Here is a 16,972-nt window from a genome sequence, read left to right on the forward strand (position 1 = left end):
GCTGCAGGTGCAGCTGTAAAAAGAAAGAAAAATAAATAGGGAGTTCCTGTTGTGGCTCAGAGGTAACAAACCTGACTAGTATTCATGAAGACAAGGGTTTAATCCCTGGCCTTGCTCAGTGGGTTTAAGGATCTGGTATTGCCATAAGCTGTAGTGTAGGCCTGTGGCTATAGCTCTGATTTGACCACTAGCCTGGGAACTTCCATATGCCGTGAGTGCAGTCCTTAAAAAAAACCTATATAAAAAGAATATTGAAATTTAGAAAATGCTGTTAGGAAAATGATACACTCCTTGTGTCAGGAGAGTTGGTACAATCTTGGTTACAGTACAGTAACCACTAGCCACACGTGGCTATTGAGCACTTGAAATGTAGCAACTGTGACTGAGAAATTAAATTTGAGATTGTATTTAATCTTAATGAAGACAACCATTCTAGAGTGTCTATGAATTTAAGGAACAGGTGTAAAGGGACTAGACTAGAAAAAAAATGACTTGAAAAACAAGAGATAGTGATGGGAGAGAGTAGGACGTATGAATCAACAATTCCATCAGGTATAGAAAAATTGGGTCAGATAAAAAGGATTTGGGGTGTGGCTGGTGTGAAATGCCAGAAGATGTGGAGATGCAGTCAAGAAAACTTGAGGTCAGTGTTGGAAGAGCCACCCAGTAAAATAGAAGTTGTTGATCATGGATCTGGAGATTTTGCAATGAAAAGTGGAAAGAGAAGAGATGTATGAGGATGGGAAGTGTGATGGGGACAACGACTACAGAGAAAACCAAGGCTCAGTAGAGGAATGTCCAAGAGGGGTGAGAATGGAGAGAGAGGACCAGAGAAGACAGTCTACTTCTGATATAGAAGAACAGAAGAAGAACACAAGCACTATCTTATACAAACTTTATTGCTCTTTACAAATGAAAAACTTTAAAGTTTAAAGAGATATATACAAGTATAGGCTTCAAACTCTCAGTACTGAATTATCACTGAGCTCCCCCCTTTTTTTAATACTTAAAATTTGATTCTTTAATTAACAACCTTGGGAAAATAAATCATATCAGGACCTAAAAGCAAAGTTAAGGACCCCAAATCAGCTGGTTTTTCCTTGTTAGGCTGGAGCAGAGTTTAATCTAAGCCAGACCCATTCTGGCTCTGACCACAGCCTACTCTACATCCTGGTACCAGGTTTGTTTGTTTGCAAACTGGCTTCACTTCATCCAAGGACCTAGCTTGAACAAATCATGTCTTCCTTGAGTCTGAACGTCCCTCACTCCTGTGGCAGTACCACACTGCCCTGGACTTAGGAATGTGATCAAAAATACAAAAAAGCCCTTCGAATTCATACATTTGGCACTTCTGACCAAACAAGGAACTACCCTGAAAGGCCATGACAAATTCATTTGTGATTTTGCTGAGGCATCACTTTGCACAAGGTACAACTAGGCCTAAGGATTCAGAGCTAGTCACTTACCTGGTCCCTGAGCCTAAGCAACCATCAATCCTCTAATCATGATCTCATACACATTTTATATGAAAAATCAAATACAACAATGATACCATTTGTATAAGGGATCCACAAACAGCTTAGGGTATGCCCTACAGTGAATGTCAAGGATTTTATTCAAATATTATATAAGGAGTTTCAAATGATCCTCAGCCGGTCTTCAAAAAATCAAGATGCCTTTTAATCAAAACATCTTGATTAAACATTATTAACTTCCAAATGTTGGTGTAAGATATATTTTGACTAAAATTAAAATTTTTAGGCAGTACAAGAAATCTAAACTATTACAGTGCTTAAGTCCCATTATTTATATTTAAAAGAAAAAAAATGTATTAAAGGTTTAAGAAAAAAAATCACATTTGAAGTATCGTTTTGAAGAAATGTTCATGATCTAGAGTCTAGAGTCTTCTCAAGAGAATATTCTGTGGCAGTAGTTCAATCCACTTGGATGTATCTTACAGATTCTCTCTTGGCGCCAGAGAGGGGGGTGTAGGATGAATTTAAATAGCATCTGACAGACGCTTCATTGTATTTGCTTCATGTTTTTTTTTTTAGAACTGCGTCTGGAATCCCTTTTCTGCTTGAAAATAGGCGAATTCAAGAAACACAAATCTGTAAAAGGGTCCCCTCTTCTCAGTTTCCTGTAAGGATAAAAGGAACTCTTAGGCATAATATGCATCCCAATACTCACTTACTCCTCAGTATGAAATTATTGCACATTAAGCCATTGTTAACATTCCTATCTCAGTTTTTTATTAAAATAGTGTATTGTAAATAAGACTTGTTCCATGACCTTACTTCCCCCACATGTATCATTAAAAGTGAGTCCCCACAAGCCAAATACTTACGAAGTGAGTGTGGGTTCCTTATAGTTCACACTGGCTGTGCACCTACGCTTACGCAGAGACAATGGTGGGCTTTCTACTTTATTTTTTGGAGAAAGAGAAAGTTTTCTGGTTTTCGCTGCAGGATTCAAGGGGACATTGGTGATGTCCTTCAGGCTAAAGTGAGATGACTGGTGAGTTTCAGGTAGTGTGCCTACAAAAACAACTTTTATTGAATATGGTTTCTATAAACACAGGAACTAAAATTGTATGCAATTTCACATCCTAGATGTATACAAAATCCAGCATTTTATAATACAGATTTTTTTTTTTTTTTTTTTTTTTGTCTTTTTGTCATTTCTAGGGCCCCTCCCTCAGCATATGGAGGTTCCCAGGCTAGGGGTCTAATCCGAGCTGTAGCCGCTGGCCTACACCACAGCCACAGCAACGTGGGATCCCAGTTGCATCTGCAACCTACACCACAGCTCATGGCAACGCCAGATCCTTAACCCACTGTGCAAGGCCAGGGATCGAACCCGAAACCTCATGGTTCCTAGTTGGATTCGTTAACCACTGAGCCATTACGGGAACTCCTATAATATAGATTTTTAAAAACTTTTTTTTTGTTTGTTTGTTTTTTGCCTTTTCTAGGGCCGCTCCCTCGGCATATGGAGGTTCCCAGGCTAGGGGTCTAATCAGAGCTGTAGCCGCCGGTCTACACCACAGCCACAGCAACGCCAGGTCCTTAACCCACTGTGCAAGGCCAGGGATCGAACCTGAAACCTCATGGTTCCTAGTTGGATTCGTTAACCACTGAGCCATGATGGGAACTCCCTAAAAACTTACCTTTTTTTTATCTCAGATAACTTTGAAATATTAATTAGCCTAGCTGTGAAGAACTGACTCAAAGAGTAGCTCACTAAAATTTAAAATTCTTAAAAATTAAAGAAAAAACTAAAATTCTTCTAAGGTAGCTTGGGTACAATGAATTAAACTACGCAATTTCATTTAGTCACACCTTGCTCTTTAAAATCATCAAGGCCTCTATTTCTTTCAGTTCCAAAGTTTATCATCAAATGGCTTCTTACAGTCTTATAAAACTACTTAAACTCATTCTGTTAAATAAGTGAGACTTTTTTTTTTCCAGGGTCGCACCTTATCTGGCATATGGAAGATCCCAGGCTAGGGGTATAATCCAAGCAGCAACTGCAGGCATACGCCTACGCCACAAGAGCAACAACAGAGCTGAGCCACATCAGTGACCTATGCTACAGTTTGCAGCAACGCCAGATCCAAGCTACATCTGTGACCTACAACACAGCTCACAGCAATGCCAGATCCTTAATCCACTGAGCAAGGCCAGGGATTGAACCTGCATCCTCATGGATGCTAGTTAGATCAGTTAATTGCTGAGCCACAACGGAAACTCCCAAACCATGCCTACTTTTTGATCTAATAAAAGCAGTGTTTTCTAAGTCACAGTTTGTAAATGTCTCACAAAAGAATACTAAGCCCATCAATTGAGGAAAAGGTTCTCTTGGTCTTATTAGGCCACCTTTACTAAAATGAAAACTATTTAAATTGTGGTTCCTGTCAAGTTGATTACAAAGCAAAGCCATTAAAATTATAGGTCACTTGATTCAAGTCTGATTTCATTTTCAAGGGGAAGTTTCAGGGGAATGTATAATAGGTATTTTAAGTCAACTAAACTCCACAAAAGTTTTTCCTCATCTTGAAAGGCTTCATTTACTTAAAGTAAAAATGCTTTCTTCATAACAAGTAGTATTTGTTCTTAAAGAGGATTTAAATTAGCTTAAAGTAGGTCAAAGCAATACAACTGTGATTTCCACCCCACCCCACCCCACCCCACCCCCAGTCCCTCACTGTTTAATCAGATAGTAACCTTCCCCAAAGGGACAGATGGTAAGTCTGTAACCTCCCCCAGAGAAACAGATGGTAAGTATAGTATATAAGCACCCGGGTGATCATTTATCATAAACATTAAATGCAGGTAAACAAGTAAATCACTTACTAGTGGGAGATTTTGTTGGCTTAGGACCTTTTGTCTCCTCCTCATCCTTAGGTTTCAGTGCTCTTTTAGATCGAGGCCTGGTGACTGGACTCCTGTCTGCTTCCCCAATGAGATCTTGACTGTACTTGCACGTGGGCAAATAGAGGTCATCAGAATCATCTCCTGAACTTGATTCACAGGTGCTGACTTCAGATTCATTGCTGTTTTCTTCTCTTTTGGAATCACTGCTCATTTTTTGTCGGAAAGGAGTGAGATGAACACCCTCTTCCGAATTAAAATTGTAAGCATCATTGGAGGTGACAGATTTTTCCAACTGTTTTTTGGAAAGAGTTTTTTTATTTTCACTTTTGCTCCCTTTATACTTTGACACAGATTTTGATTTTCTCCAGTTAGCTTTTCTTTTCTCTTCTCTTTTTCTTCTTTGAGCATCTCCGTGCTTACTTTTAGTTTGTTCAGATTTATCTAAAATGTCTTCTTCTGTTTTAGTAGATTGTCCTGGGTGAATTAGCTTTGGTGATGAGTTAACTGCATCCTTAGTCCATTGACAAACATTTTGTCCTACATTTTCAAGTATGTGCACGTTCGCAAGTGGGTCTACAAATCCAATTCTTTCCAATTCCAAAGACTGTTTGGACAAATAACTGATTCCAAAATCATCCAAGGCATTGAACTGACTTGGAGCGTTAACGTGTTTCTTTAGACTGCGACGAAGAGATACAGTTCTAGGTAATATATGATCTGCTGACTTGTCTTCACCTGAATCCAAATCAAATCCTAGTCTGTCTTGAGAAATAGTAAGTGTTTGCTCTGAGAATTTAAAAAATTAAATGAGAAAAGGTTTTACTTTATGGAAATTTTAATTTCAAGAATCTTAGAATTCAAAGTTAAAAATGGAATGAATGAAAAATTCTGTAGCTTCCCCACATTTACAATAAGTAAATAAAAATCTGGAGCAGCTTAATATTTACTTCCTTCTTTGAGTCTATATAAAATGGGACTGTCTGTTTCTACATTCCAAGGTTGTAATGAGGGTGAAATAAAACAATGCATGTAAAATGCCTAACACAGAGCTTAATATACTGTAGGCTCAGTAAATTGCAGCCATAGTTATAGCCAAGGTTTCTGATTACAAATTTGGCAAAATTAATGGATGTATTTCAAAACTCCTACTATTCTGAGTAAAATAAACAGATATTTGCTCTAAGTAGAAGACAAGCAAATTTAAAAAGGTTAAAAAAAATAGAGAAATTTAATTGTTACTTGGTTTCAAAGATCTCATCTTGCCCTTAACAGTGTTTTTAGATTTTCACTCGAATTACCTTCTGTTTGGAACGATTCTCCTTGTCTTGGAAAGTCAGCGTCCTGAAGAGGAACTTGCCTTAGAAAGTACCAATTAAAAAAAAATTTTAAATTATGTAATAAAAACAAATTTTAAGATTTTCTAAAAACTAAGTTTTTATCTTTAGTATCATTTCATAATTCCATTCTAAATCAGTACATCTGGAGTTCCTGTTGTGGTGCAGTGGAAACGAATCCAACTAGGAACCATGAGGTTGTGGGCTTGATCCCTGGCCTCACTCGGTGGGTTAAGGATCTGGTGCTGCAGTGAGTTGTGGTGTAGGTCGCAGATGTGGCTTGGATCCCACATTGTTGTGGCTTTGGCATAGGCTGGCAGCTGTAGCTCTGATTAGACCCCTAACCTGGGAACCTCCATATGCTGTGGGTGTGGCCCTAAAAAGACAAATAAATAAATAAAATAAATCAGTACATCTATTCTGTATCAACGAAAACCAAAAAAAGAAAAACATTTTTGGTGATTACATGGAGGTTTGTTTGTTACCACTGACATTCAATTCCCACTAGAGGAATTAATATATAAAATTGAACAGTTCCTCCTGAAAAAAATGTGATAACTCATACTTTTATTTAACTGGAGAAACAACAAATCAGATTGGCTTATAAAATATATTAAAGAAATTCAGTGTGATTACTTTCTTCAACTTTAAAAATTTTTTTTTTTAAATTGAAATATAGTTAATTTACAATGTTAGTTCAGGTGTACCAGTTTGATTACTCTTTAGCAGCCTGCTTTATCATTAGCCAAGCTGTGATTTTTTTTTTTTTTTTGGTGCCTACTTTTATGGTGCTTAACTAGTGACTCCTCTAAAGTTAACACTGTTCATTTTCTTTAAAAATCTTGCCCCCCCTTGGTTCACGAACAAGACATTTCTATTCTTTATGCCTTAATACGGCAGTTTCATTCTAATTATAATTTTATTCTGTATTTATTCCGTATAATTTTATTCTGTAGAGAACTTCCCCCTCTGGACATCATAACTTAAGTACAGGATTAGGTAACTGACTTATGGTAACCAATTAATAGCAAGTTTAGAAATCTTATAAAAACTTAATTACCTTATCTTACTTTTTGGTCAGTACATAAATATTTCATCAGATTATAACATTCAACTGTTTAAAAACTACTCATGATTAAAATTAATACAGGGCTAGAAATTCTATTAGTGATTACTTTGGCAAGGAAAGAGGCACAGGCTTGAAGAGACCTGAGCGAATGGTTTAAGGTAGTTCTTCCTGGGGACAGTTAACCTCTCCTGACCCTGGGGGAAATTTGGCAATGTCCTGAGACACTTTTGGTTCTCATAACTGTGTTGTGTGTGTGGATGCTATTGACATTTAGTGGGTAGAGACCAAGGGCACTGCTAAATATCTCATTAATGCTTAGCACAGTGCCCACAACAAAAAATGATCTGGTCCTAAAAGTCAGCAGTGCTAAGACTGAGAAACCTCAGGCCAGAGTGATGGCAATGCTCTGTACCTTGACTCAGGTTTGGGTCACAGGTATATACATTAATCCAACTCATCGAACTGTATAGTTAAGATCTATGCATTTTACTGTATGTAATCATACCTCAATAATTCATAAACAAACGAATTACCCTTAATCCAAGAGAAGAAAAGGGTATATGGGGCCTGATGGTATTTAAGAATGAAGTGGATTAGCAAGACAGTGTGACACCTGTGTTAGATATGCTATTTTATTAGATTTCTTTTCTAAACCAGACTATTTAGTACTGGCAAAATACCATCATTTGAATAACCAATCCTTCTTAGAATGAAAACATGATATAAGAAAAATATAACTGAAGGGAATAGTTAAAAAATTCAAGAGAAGCTTCTTATTACTAGTCATCAAGAAAATAAGTAGAAGTTTCTGTTGTAGCTTAGGGGAAACAAATCTGACCAGTATCCATGAGGACGCAGGTTTGATCCCTGGCCTTGCTCAGCAGGTTAAGGATTTGGTGGAGGTTGCAGGCACAACTTGGATCTGGCATTGCTATGGTTGTGTAGGCAAGCTGCTGTAGCTCTGATTTGACCCCTAGCCTGGAAACCTCCACATGCCACAAGTGCGGTCCTAACAACCAAATATGAAAAAAGAAAGAAAATAACTAAATATAAGAAATCTTTGATTTGGCCATACAGAACAGAATTTCAACATACCAAATTTTTTTAGGTGCATTCTTAGAAAGAACATCAGACTCCAAATACAAGAGCCAATATGATGCCAATTTCCTGTCATGAATGGATCACAGAACTAAATATTTCTTGGTATTAACAATCATAATAATGAGTTCGATACTAACGGTAAATCTGTCACAATCAAATCCCCGGTGTTGTTGTCACTATTGGGGTCCAGTCCAGAGGGACATACTTCCTGGTCCTGTTAATGCATTAAAACAAAGAAAACACTGGTACAACTGAAACATTCACAACAAAGCATTCGTTTATACAAGTAATATTCACCGACAGTCTACTATGGTGCCAAGGACTGTTCTAGGAATTGAGTCTATAGCTAGAAAATAGATTAAGTACTACCTTCTTAAAGCTTACATTCTAGTGTAAGGAGAGAAAAGGTAAAAAAGAAAGGAAAGAAATATAGTAATAAATGCAATGAAGAAGTACTCAGGTGAATTGACAGAGTAATTGATGTTGGAGAGCTCTTTTAGATAGGGAGACTTTCATCTGAAATCTGAAGAATGTAAGAGCCAGCCACTGAAAGAGCAGGGGGAAGATAAAGTAGTGGAAACAGCAAACACAAAAGTCATGATGTAGGAAAACTCTTGCTGTGTTCAGAAAAGAAAGGCCACTGGTGCTGGAACATAGTCACTGAAAAGAACAGTAGGAGGTGGGCATGCACAGGCCTTGAGAGCTATGAGCTTGGATTTAGTCTGAGAATGATGGGCAGTCACTTAAATATTAAGCAGGGAAGTGAAATGATCGAAGTTCGAAAAAGATCAGTCTAGCCACTGTGTGAAACATGGTTTGAAAGGGGTCAAGGGCATAAGCAGTTAGGAAGTCATTAGAGTAAATCAAGCAAGACAGAGAGGTAGCTTGGTCTAGAATCCTATTGCTGTGGAGATGGAGCCCAGTGGAAGGTTTTGGGATAACAAAGTGTTCTCATGTCGAATATGAGTGGACGTAGGGACAATGAGGGAGAGGGGAGCTTCTTATGGTTTTCACTTGAGCAAATGGGTAGGCTATTTAATTCAGTTGAGTGAGACTTATAGAGGAAGGAAGATCACAATATTCTTGGGAGGGGGAAAATAAAGAGTTATGCTCTATATAAAACATGTTTGAGATCCTTTATAAATATTTAAGTGATTACATCAAGCAGTAACTCTGTGTGTGGGTTCTGAGCTTCAGACTTGGAGCCAAGACAATACTTAAAGCTATGGGGCGGGATAAGGTGGTCCTAGGACAACTGATATTTAAAAGTAAAGAGAGTTCCCGTCGTGGCGCAGTGGTTAACGAATCCGACTAGGAACCATGAGGTTGCGGGTTCGGTCCCTGCCCTTGCTCAGTGGGTTAACGATCCGGCATTGCCTTGAGCTGTGGTGTAGGTCGCAGACGCGGCTCGGATCCCGCGTTGCTGTGGCTCTGGCGTAGGCCGGTGGCTACAGCTCCAATTTGACCCCTAGCCTGGGAACCTCCATATGCCGCGGGAGTGGCCCAAGAAATAGCAACAACAACAACAACAAGACAAAAAAAAAAAAGTAAAGAGATGAACAAGGAACAGTCAGAAAGGTAAACAAGGAGAGAAGGAAGGTAAACAAGGAAACTTAAGGATCAAAGTATTTCCAGCAAAGAGTAATTCCTGAATTATGTATATTATTTTTGTAGTAAAATATAAGAAACAACAAGAAAGAGAAACAACATATACAAGAAACAATAACAAGAATGAGAAGTAACCACTGGATTTGGGGACACAGAGGTTTTGGGGACCTTGACACACACTGGCAATAGAATGGTGGGGATGAAAGCCTGATATACGAGTAAGTCCAAATGTGAATGGAAACTGAGGAAGTAAGGAGAGTAAATGCACTATTCTCTTTGGAAGAGTTCTTCGGTGAACGGAAGCAAAGAAATGAGATGAAGCGATGTGAGACTGGGAGAGGTTCCACTTGTTTTCTTTTCCTCTTAAGGTGAAAGATACTAAAGCACATTGTATGCAGCTGGGACGATTCAGTGGAGGGAGATACATGCTAGAGGAGGGTGCGACCATTCAGGAAAAGAGTGCTGGAGGAGATGAGAAGAAGGCAGTCTGACACATAAGGAGAGAGACTGAGCTTTGATAGGAACAGACACTTCTGTCAGTGGAATAAGAGGGGAGATGGAGAACACAGCGTGGACAGATATGGCAGATGTGGAGATCCCTTAAAAATCATTCTAGTTCAGTTCAGCTGTTTTTTGAAATTTGATGCACATATAATATACAGACTTTATAATGAGTAAGTTAAAACTGTTCATCAGAAACAACTAGAAATTTAATCTTGTTAAAAGTTTAAAATTTATTAACAATATAGCTAATGTTCTAAAACTAGTATTATTATTAAAGGTAAATAAAGGAGACTATTTAACTACAGTGATATAAAAAATACTTAAAAGATCCATTGTAAGGGAGTTCCTATTGTGGCTCGATGGGTTATGAACCTATTATCCAGAGGGTGTGGGTTTGATCCCTGGCCTCGCTCAGTGGGTTAAGGATCCATCATTGCCTCTATGAGCTATGATGTAGGTCACAAATGTAGCTCAGATCTGGTGTTGCTGTGGCTGTGGCGTACATTAGCAGCTGCAGCTCTGATTCGACCCCTAGGCTGGGAACTTCCATATGTCACAGGCATGGCCCTAAAAAGCAAAAAATAAATAAACAAAAATTTCAAAAAGAGCCATTATAAAATTCAGGGAACAAAAGGCTTTTTTTTGGGGGGGGGAGAGGGCACAAGTATGGCATATGGAAGTTCCCAGGCTAGGAGTCAAATCAGAGATGTAGCTGCTGGCCTACACCACAGCAACACCAGATCTGAGTCACACCTGTGGCTCACTTAACAGCTTGCAGCAACACCAGAACCTTAACCCACTAAGCAAGGACAGGAATCAAATCTGCATCCTCACTGATACTAGTTAGATTCTTAACCCCCTACAATGGGAACTCCACAACAGGATTTTAGAAATTACTTTGGGAGTTCCCATCGTGGCGCAGTGGTTAATGAATCTGACTAGGAACCACGAGGTTTCGGGTTCGATCCCTGCCCTTGCTCAGTGGGTGACGATCCGGCGTTGCCGTGAGCTGTGGTGTAGGTCGCAGATGCGGCTCAGATCCTGTGTTGCTGTGGCTCTGGCATAGGCTGGCAGCTATAGCTCCGATTCAACCCCTAGCCTGGGAACCTCCATATGCTACGGGAGCGGCCCAAGAAATGGCAAAAAAGACCAAAAAATAAAATTAAATTAAATTAAAAAAAAAGAAATTACTTTGATTAATCCTTACAAGCTAATCATTGGTTGTCAGGAAAAACATTCTTCTTATTAAGCATTTTAAGCTTCTCTATCACTGATAAACTGACTTGATAAATATGGATGCGCAAGTGTACAATGATGATTGAGAATGAGTGACACACACAAGTAGGTGGCAGAAAACAAATTTTGATGTTTCAAATGCTAGGAACCTGGCAACTAATAATGTGTTTTAATGAATACTCAAAGATCATTGATAAATGTCAAAAGACCCACAATAACAAACATTTTTCACCACTGTTTCTGTGATTATCTCACTGAGTACTTCACATCATTCTGTGTGATTTCAGCAAAAATTTGGAAAGAGAAGTGGAAGATTCAAATGTCTTTGGAGACAAAAAAAATAAATAAATAAAAATTAAGGAGTTCCTGTCATGGTGTGGTGGTTAACGAATCTGACTAGGAACCATGAGGTTGCAGGTTCAGTCCCTGGCCTTGCTCAGTGGGTTAAGGATCTGGCATTGCTGTGACCTGTGGTGTAGGCTGCAGACGTGGCTCGGATCCCTTGTTGCTGTGGCTCTGGTGTAGGCCAGTGGCTACAGCTCGTATTAGACCCCCAGCCTGGGAACCTCCATATGTTGAGGGAGTGGTCCTAGAAAAGACAAAAAAAAAATAAAAAAACCCAATAAAAAAACCCACAAATGTCTTTGGAGAAATTTTTTTCCTCACCAGTGGACTAAACAAGGAAAAGAAAAAAAATCAGGAAAGGTTACGTTCTGAAGGAAAAAAAATTCTTAAATAATCTAAACCTCATGTCAAGGTAAAAAATAACTCATATCTAATCTTTGTACATCATAAATGTACATATCGCATGTGTGTATATACATATGTATGTACAGATATACACTCACAGAGTCTATATATCATACATAGAAAAAAATATGGAATCACCATAATTGCAGAGAAGCAAGAACTCTTTCACTGACTCCTCCTGTCAGTGGAGACGTGACTTAATTCCTTTCCTGTCTTGATTTTAGACCCTTACCCTAACCACTATGCTCTGGCTTCTTCTCCTGGTCTAGATGCAAACACAACTGACTTCACTGGCATGGCAAACACCTGGGAAGGAAGTAAACTGTCTGGTTAAACCCGATGCTCACCAGTGCTCTTTCCTTTCTCTGCCCCATGTAGTTTCCCTGGCAATAGCTTCTGGGAAGAGCAGAGGAGAAACTGGCTTGCCATCACTCTTTTAGGGATTAATGTGCAATGAGACCCAGAGAAGATCCTAAGTCAAACTTTCCCCACATCCATCATGTTTTGCTGGCCTTTCTATAGATCCCTGGACACAAACAGAATCAGATTGAAAGGTGGATAGCAAAATATTCAGGATATTTCTTGTTTGGGAGTTACTGTATAGTTGTCCTTATTTAGTCAACTGGTAGGTAGAAATAATTCTCCATAAAGCACTCAAAAACTTCCCATCTCCCCAATTAAGGTAGGTAGTCCTGACAAAACCTCACTGGAAGTAGCAAAACTACAAAGAGGTAAGATTTACAGCACCGACCAAAACTTTTGGACTAGTCTGCTCCCACTACCACTTTCAGCGCTTTGGCTTAGTTGCCCCACCCCTGACTCACACTGCTGACCATTCAAGAGACCAGCAGTGTAAGAGGCTAAACTTTCTTTTTTACCTTGTCTTGCTACCTGCTTTCAGAAGCAAGTGACACAAGCCTCAATCACCCATATACTTGAAGCTTTCCAAACTGGCCATATACAACAATGGGACTGGAGCACTGAGGAAAGATATTTTGATCAAGCCACTAATAGTAGAGTTACGAGTAATTAATTTAAAGAAATAACTGATCTAAACTAAGTCACAGCTTTAATATTTTTTTTTCCTGAACAGCCTTTGTGTGAAAATACCTGAGCAGGTTCTTCTGTCTGCTGTGAAGTAAGTTTTCCTCTCAGTGTGTACAGCTGACAGGTAAGGTAGTAACACTCTCTCCTCAGTTGTAAGATGATATCCTGGGCTTCTCTCACTTTAGATTTTTCATTTTCCAAAGCTAAAACCAACATTCTGTTGTTGTCTTGGTAGTTTCTTAGCAGTGTAGAAGTGTTGGCTAAAAGAGGATAAATTTTCTTTAATCAGTTATTAAATCTAACCTTAAAAGGTGATGGAAAGGACAGCATGAAAATCTCTTACTGATTATTTGGCATGGTGCAGCTATCAAAGACTTTCGTTTGCCAATCTCTGCTAAGTTTTTATTCCTTTTCTCTTTCATTCGTTTCTTTATGTCTTCAAGACTATCTTGAAAGGACTTTTTAAGGCATCTTTCCTTGGCCATCTTCTGCCTGTAAGGACTTTAAAACAATAAAAAATATTTAATTTTTCTAAGAGATGATATCATCAAATATAAAACAAGATTGAAAATACAGGTTGTTCATAAAAAATAGATTGGCGACTCAGTAACTAGAATTAGCTCAAAGAAGATAGTTAACCTAGTAATAATCCATATTTTGCAGCTTTTAAATTGCATTATTACTGGAGTTCCCATCGTGGCTCAGTGGTTAACAAATCCGACTAGGAACCATGAGGTTGTGATCCCTGGCCTCGCTCATTGGGTTAAGGATCTGGCATTCCTATGAGCTGTGGTGTAGGTCGCAGACGTGGCTTGGATCCCGAGTTGCTGTGGCTCTGGTGTAGGCCGGCAGCTACAGCTCCGATTAGACTCCTAACCTGGGAACCTCCATATGCTGTGGGAGCGGCCCTAGAAAAGGCAAAAAGACAAAAAGACTAAATAAATAAATTGCATTATTACTTTTGGCATAATTTTATCCTCTTGGGTACTTTGTAGCAAAGGTTTCATAAATGTGGATTTGCAACCCAAAGACTCTATTACACGCACTTATTTATTATTTGACAAATACTCATTGTGGGATTACAACATACTAGGCACTATGGGAAATGCTTAATATATTTTGACATTCCCTAAAACAGTATTTATTTATTTTATTATTATTCTTTGTCTTTCTGTCTTTTCTAGGGCTGCACCCATGGCATATGGAAGTTCCCAGGCTAGGGGTCTAATCAGAGCTGTAGCCACCAGCCTACACCACAGCCACAGCAACGCCAGATCTGAGCAGCATCTGTGACCTACACCACAGCTCATGGCAACGCCAGATCCTTAACCCACTGAGCAAGGCCAGGAATCGAACCCACAACCTCATGGTTCCTAGTCAGATTCATTAAGCACTGAGCCATGACGGGAACTCCCTAAAACAGTATTTATGACCAACTTTTCAGGTTACTTAGGTGTAAAGCATTAGTTCAGAGGCAATCTTATATATAAGCCTTGCTTTCCAGTTACATAAGCTATGCACACATGCCCAAGAAAGTCAGGTGATCTCCATAGGTACTGGGCTATAACAATCAGGGCCAGAAAAAGCAGAAACTGGGGCACAGGAACATGCCAGTTGTCTCAGTCATTTCTAAAACTCAGGCCTGCTAACTCCGAGTCAATTATGAATACAGAAGATAAGACATGATATAATTATTGTTCTATATAGAGTAGAAAAATGCACTGCCAGTGGACTGTGCTATTGAGTACGTTAAGTATGCTTAAATCTTTCAGTGCTGCAACTCAGACATGCTTCAGTATTCTGCTACTAAGTATGTCAAACTACTTTTCATGAACATCTTTTGCCCTAGATTGTACTTTGCAGATCTTAAAATTGCAAAATATAATTCCTGTTTCTGACAACCATCCATATACAACTTTCACTACAAAGGATAGTTTTATCTCCTCTAAGTTAGTCAAATATTTTCCTGAACCTTATATTTTCTTGAGTATTTCCTCCAGGCCTTCCTTATTTTACTCTGGGGTCTTTAATATAGATATTGTCCATTTCATTTAAATATTTTCTTTCTTCCAATGTAGATATAATATATACTGGATGTTTCCAGTAGAGCAAGCACAATTTTTTTTTTTTAAAGCACTAGTGTTAAGTGGGTTGTATAAAATAGCCTGACACAATGGAGTTTTTGTTTGAACCTGGAGATGTTTGAGAGTATACAGATTAGGTAACTAACCGAGTTAGTCTAGATAAGGTATTTAAAAAGCAAAGCACATCTAAAAAATATTCGTCATTCCATTTGATGAACTTAATATAACAAAAGAAAGTTGTCGCATCAGAGGCCTCATTCCTGTCTAGGCCCATGGTGTTCAAAGGGGGTGTGGTGGGAAGAATGAATGACAACAATCAGGGTAGTCTCCGTCTGTCCAGTATTCGGGTAAGGGGTCTCGAGTCAAAAGAACCTAGAATATGTGATATCCACTAAAATTCTTTCACCATTTCTGCTGCTGGGGCAGCCGCACAGGACACTTCTCCAGGGTAAGAGAAACATCAAAAGAAAGGGACGTCAACGTTATGGCGCTGCACAGGAGAGCTGCCAGTGTGTGCCCTGATGTTGAACTTGGGGCTTTTAGTCACTGAAAACGCTTTATTTACACATCACTTAAATCACACAATTCGGCAAGGCGGGAGGTTTGGGTCTCCATTTAACATTAGAGGAAACTGAGCATCGAAAAGCCCAGGTCGGGTGGCCGAACAGAGAAAGGCAACCGTTCAGGCCTACTTCACAGCCTGAGTTTTTCGCCATTGAACTCAGAACCACAGGGACGTCCCGAGGGAAGGGGGACAGGGGTCACTACCCCCAGCGCCACGCCGGAAAAACCTGCGACCCCTTCTTTTCCGAGAAAGCGGGGCGGGAGGTGGGGGCTGCCGGAAGAGGCCCGGAGACGCGCCTCCCGCGGGGGCGTCCACCACAATACCTTGGCCACGGCTTCTGCCACAGCTGTAGCCTTCCTCCTCACATTCCAAGGCTCCGCGAGGCTGTCTGCCGTGCGCGCCGTGAGTTCCAGGCCCCGCAAGGCTCCCGCACCGTCTCTAGCCGCCCGCTGACTGCTACGATCACATTCGAAATTCTCCGCCGCGCTCACCCATTGGCTGGCTAGCTTGGGTCACGTGACACTCTGGAGCCGGCAGAACCCCGCCCCGCCCGGCGGCCTCGCGCGAAACACTGCTGCTGAGAACCCACATCCGGGCACCCGCCCCCCCTTCCGGGAGGGCGGAGCCAGTTGTCAGGCAGAGTCAACCCGTCGGCTCAGTTCGCCTCCGCCTCCGAGTTGTTGGCTTTTTGGGGTGGAGCCTCTCCGACACCTTTAAGGACGGGTGTTTTAGGGCGTTCAAAGCTTCCTGTTTCTTTAGTCGTACTGCAGCCGGTCTTCGAGGTGGTGTGCAAGGGCTCCCTCTTGTGAGAAAAATGTTCCTAGTTGTCAGCCTGCAGCCCGGAGGCAGCTAAAGGGATATTCAAACCAAAATAGGGACCCGTTTTTGGATTAAAGGAATTTTATTAGCGAAGTTGCAGATATTTGAAATATTCAGCTCCAGCTGCTTTCTCTTTGCCCAACTACCTTTGTTTCTTTAACCCTCAGGAAGTGGCACCACCCGTCCAGTTACCTGCCCAGAAGCCCGGGGAATTTTCCTTATTGATTATTCTCCCTTAGCTTTTCCACGTCCAGTTACCCAGTCCTGTCAATTCTACTTTCTAAGTATTTTCAGGTCCACACCCCACTATTTTCCATGCTCTAGACAACTACCTAATCCTTTTCTATTAACTGTACCAGTGCCTGTTCTGATGGCAGGCTCGGTTAGCTTGTGTTGTCAGAGTGATTTCCCTAAAGTGCTGGCTCTGACTTTAAAACAAAATTTAAGCTGTAAAAATTCTTCATGTTTCTGTGACCTTA

At 40.1% G+C, this 16,972-nt stretch overlaps 1 protein-coding gene across 1 annotated transcript; it reads right to left on the minus strand.

Moving 5' to 3' along the window:
- On the minus strand, positions 882-16,193 carry SGO1 (shugoshin 1). The gene is made up of 8 exons (XM_003132070.4): positions 15,998-16,193; positions 13,369-13,526; positions 13,089-13,285; positions 8,018-8,094; positions 5,675-5,733; positions 4,356-5,162; positions 2,348-2,537; positions 882-2,140 (listed from the first exon to the last, which is right to left on the minus strand). The coding sequence occupies exons 2-8, from the start codon at positions 13,508-13,510 to the stop codon at positions 2,023-2,025; spliced, it is 1,590 nt and encodes a 529-aa protein (XP_003132118.1). The 5' UTR covers positions 13,511-13,526; positions 15,998-16,193; the 3' UTR covers positions 882-2,022.

This window comes from Sus scrofa, chromosome 13 (genome assembly GCF_000003025.6).
Source record: "Sus scrofa isolate TJ Tabasco breed Duroc chromosome 13, Sscrofa11.1, whole genome shotgun sequence".
NCBI lineage: Eukaryota > Metazoa > Chordata > Mammalia > Artiodactyla > Suidae > Sus > Sus scrofa.

What these genes read in the sequence shown, in the direction of transcription:
- SGO1 (XM_003132070.4), bottom strand. Translation starts at nt 13,510, where the DNA reads ATGGCCAAGGAAAGATGCCTTAAAAAGTCCTTTCAAGATAGTCTTGAA. An exon ending in AGACAGAAGAACCTGCTCAG is followed by an intron (nt 8,095 to 13,088) that starts GTATTTTCACAC and finishes ATGCATTAACAG; the next exon opens with GACCAGGAAGTATGTCCCTC. An exon ending in TTGATTGTGACAGATTTACC is followed by an intron (nt 5,734 to 8,017) that starts GTTAGTATCGAA and finishes GTACTTTCTAAG; the next exon opens with GCAAGTTCCTCTTCAGGACG.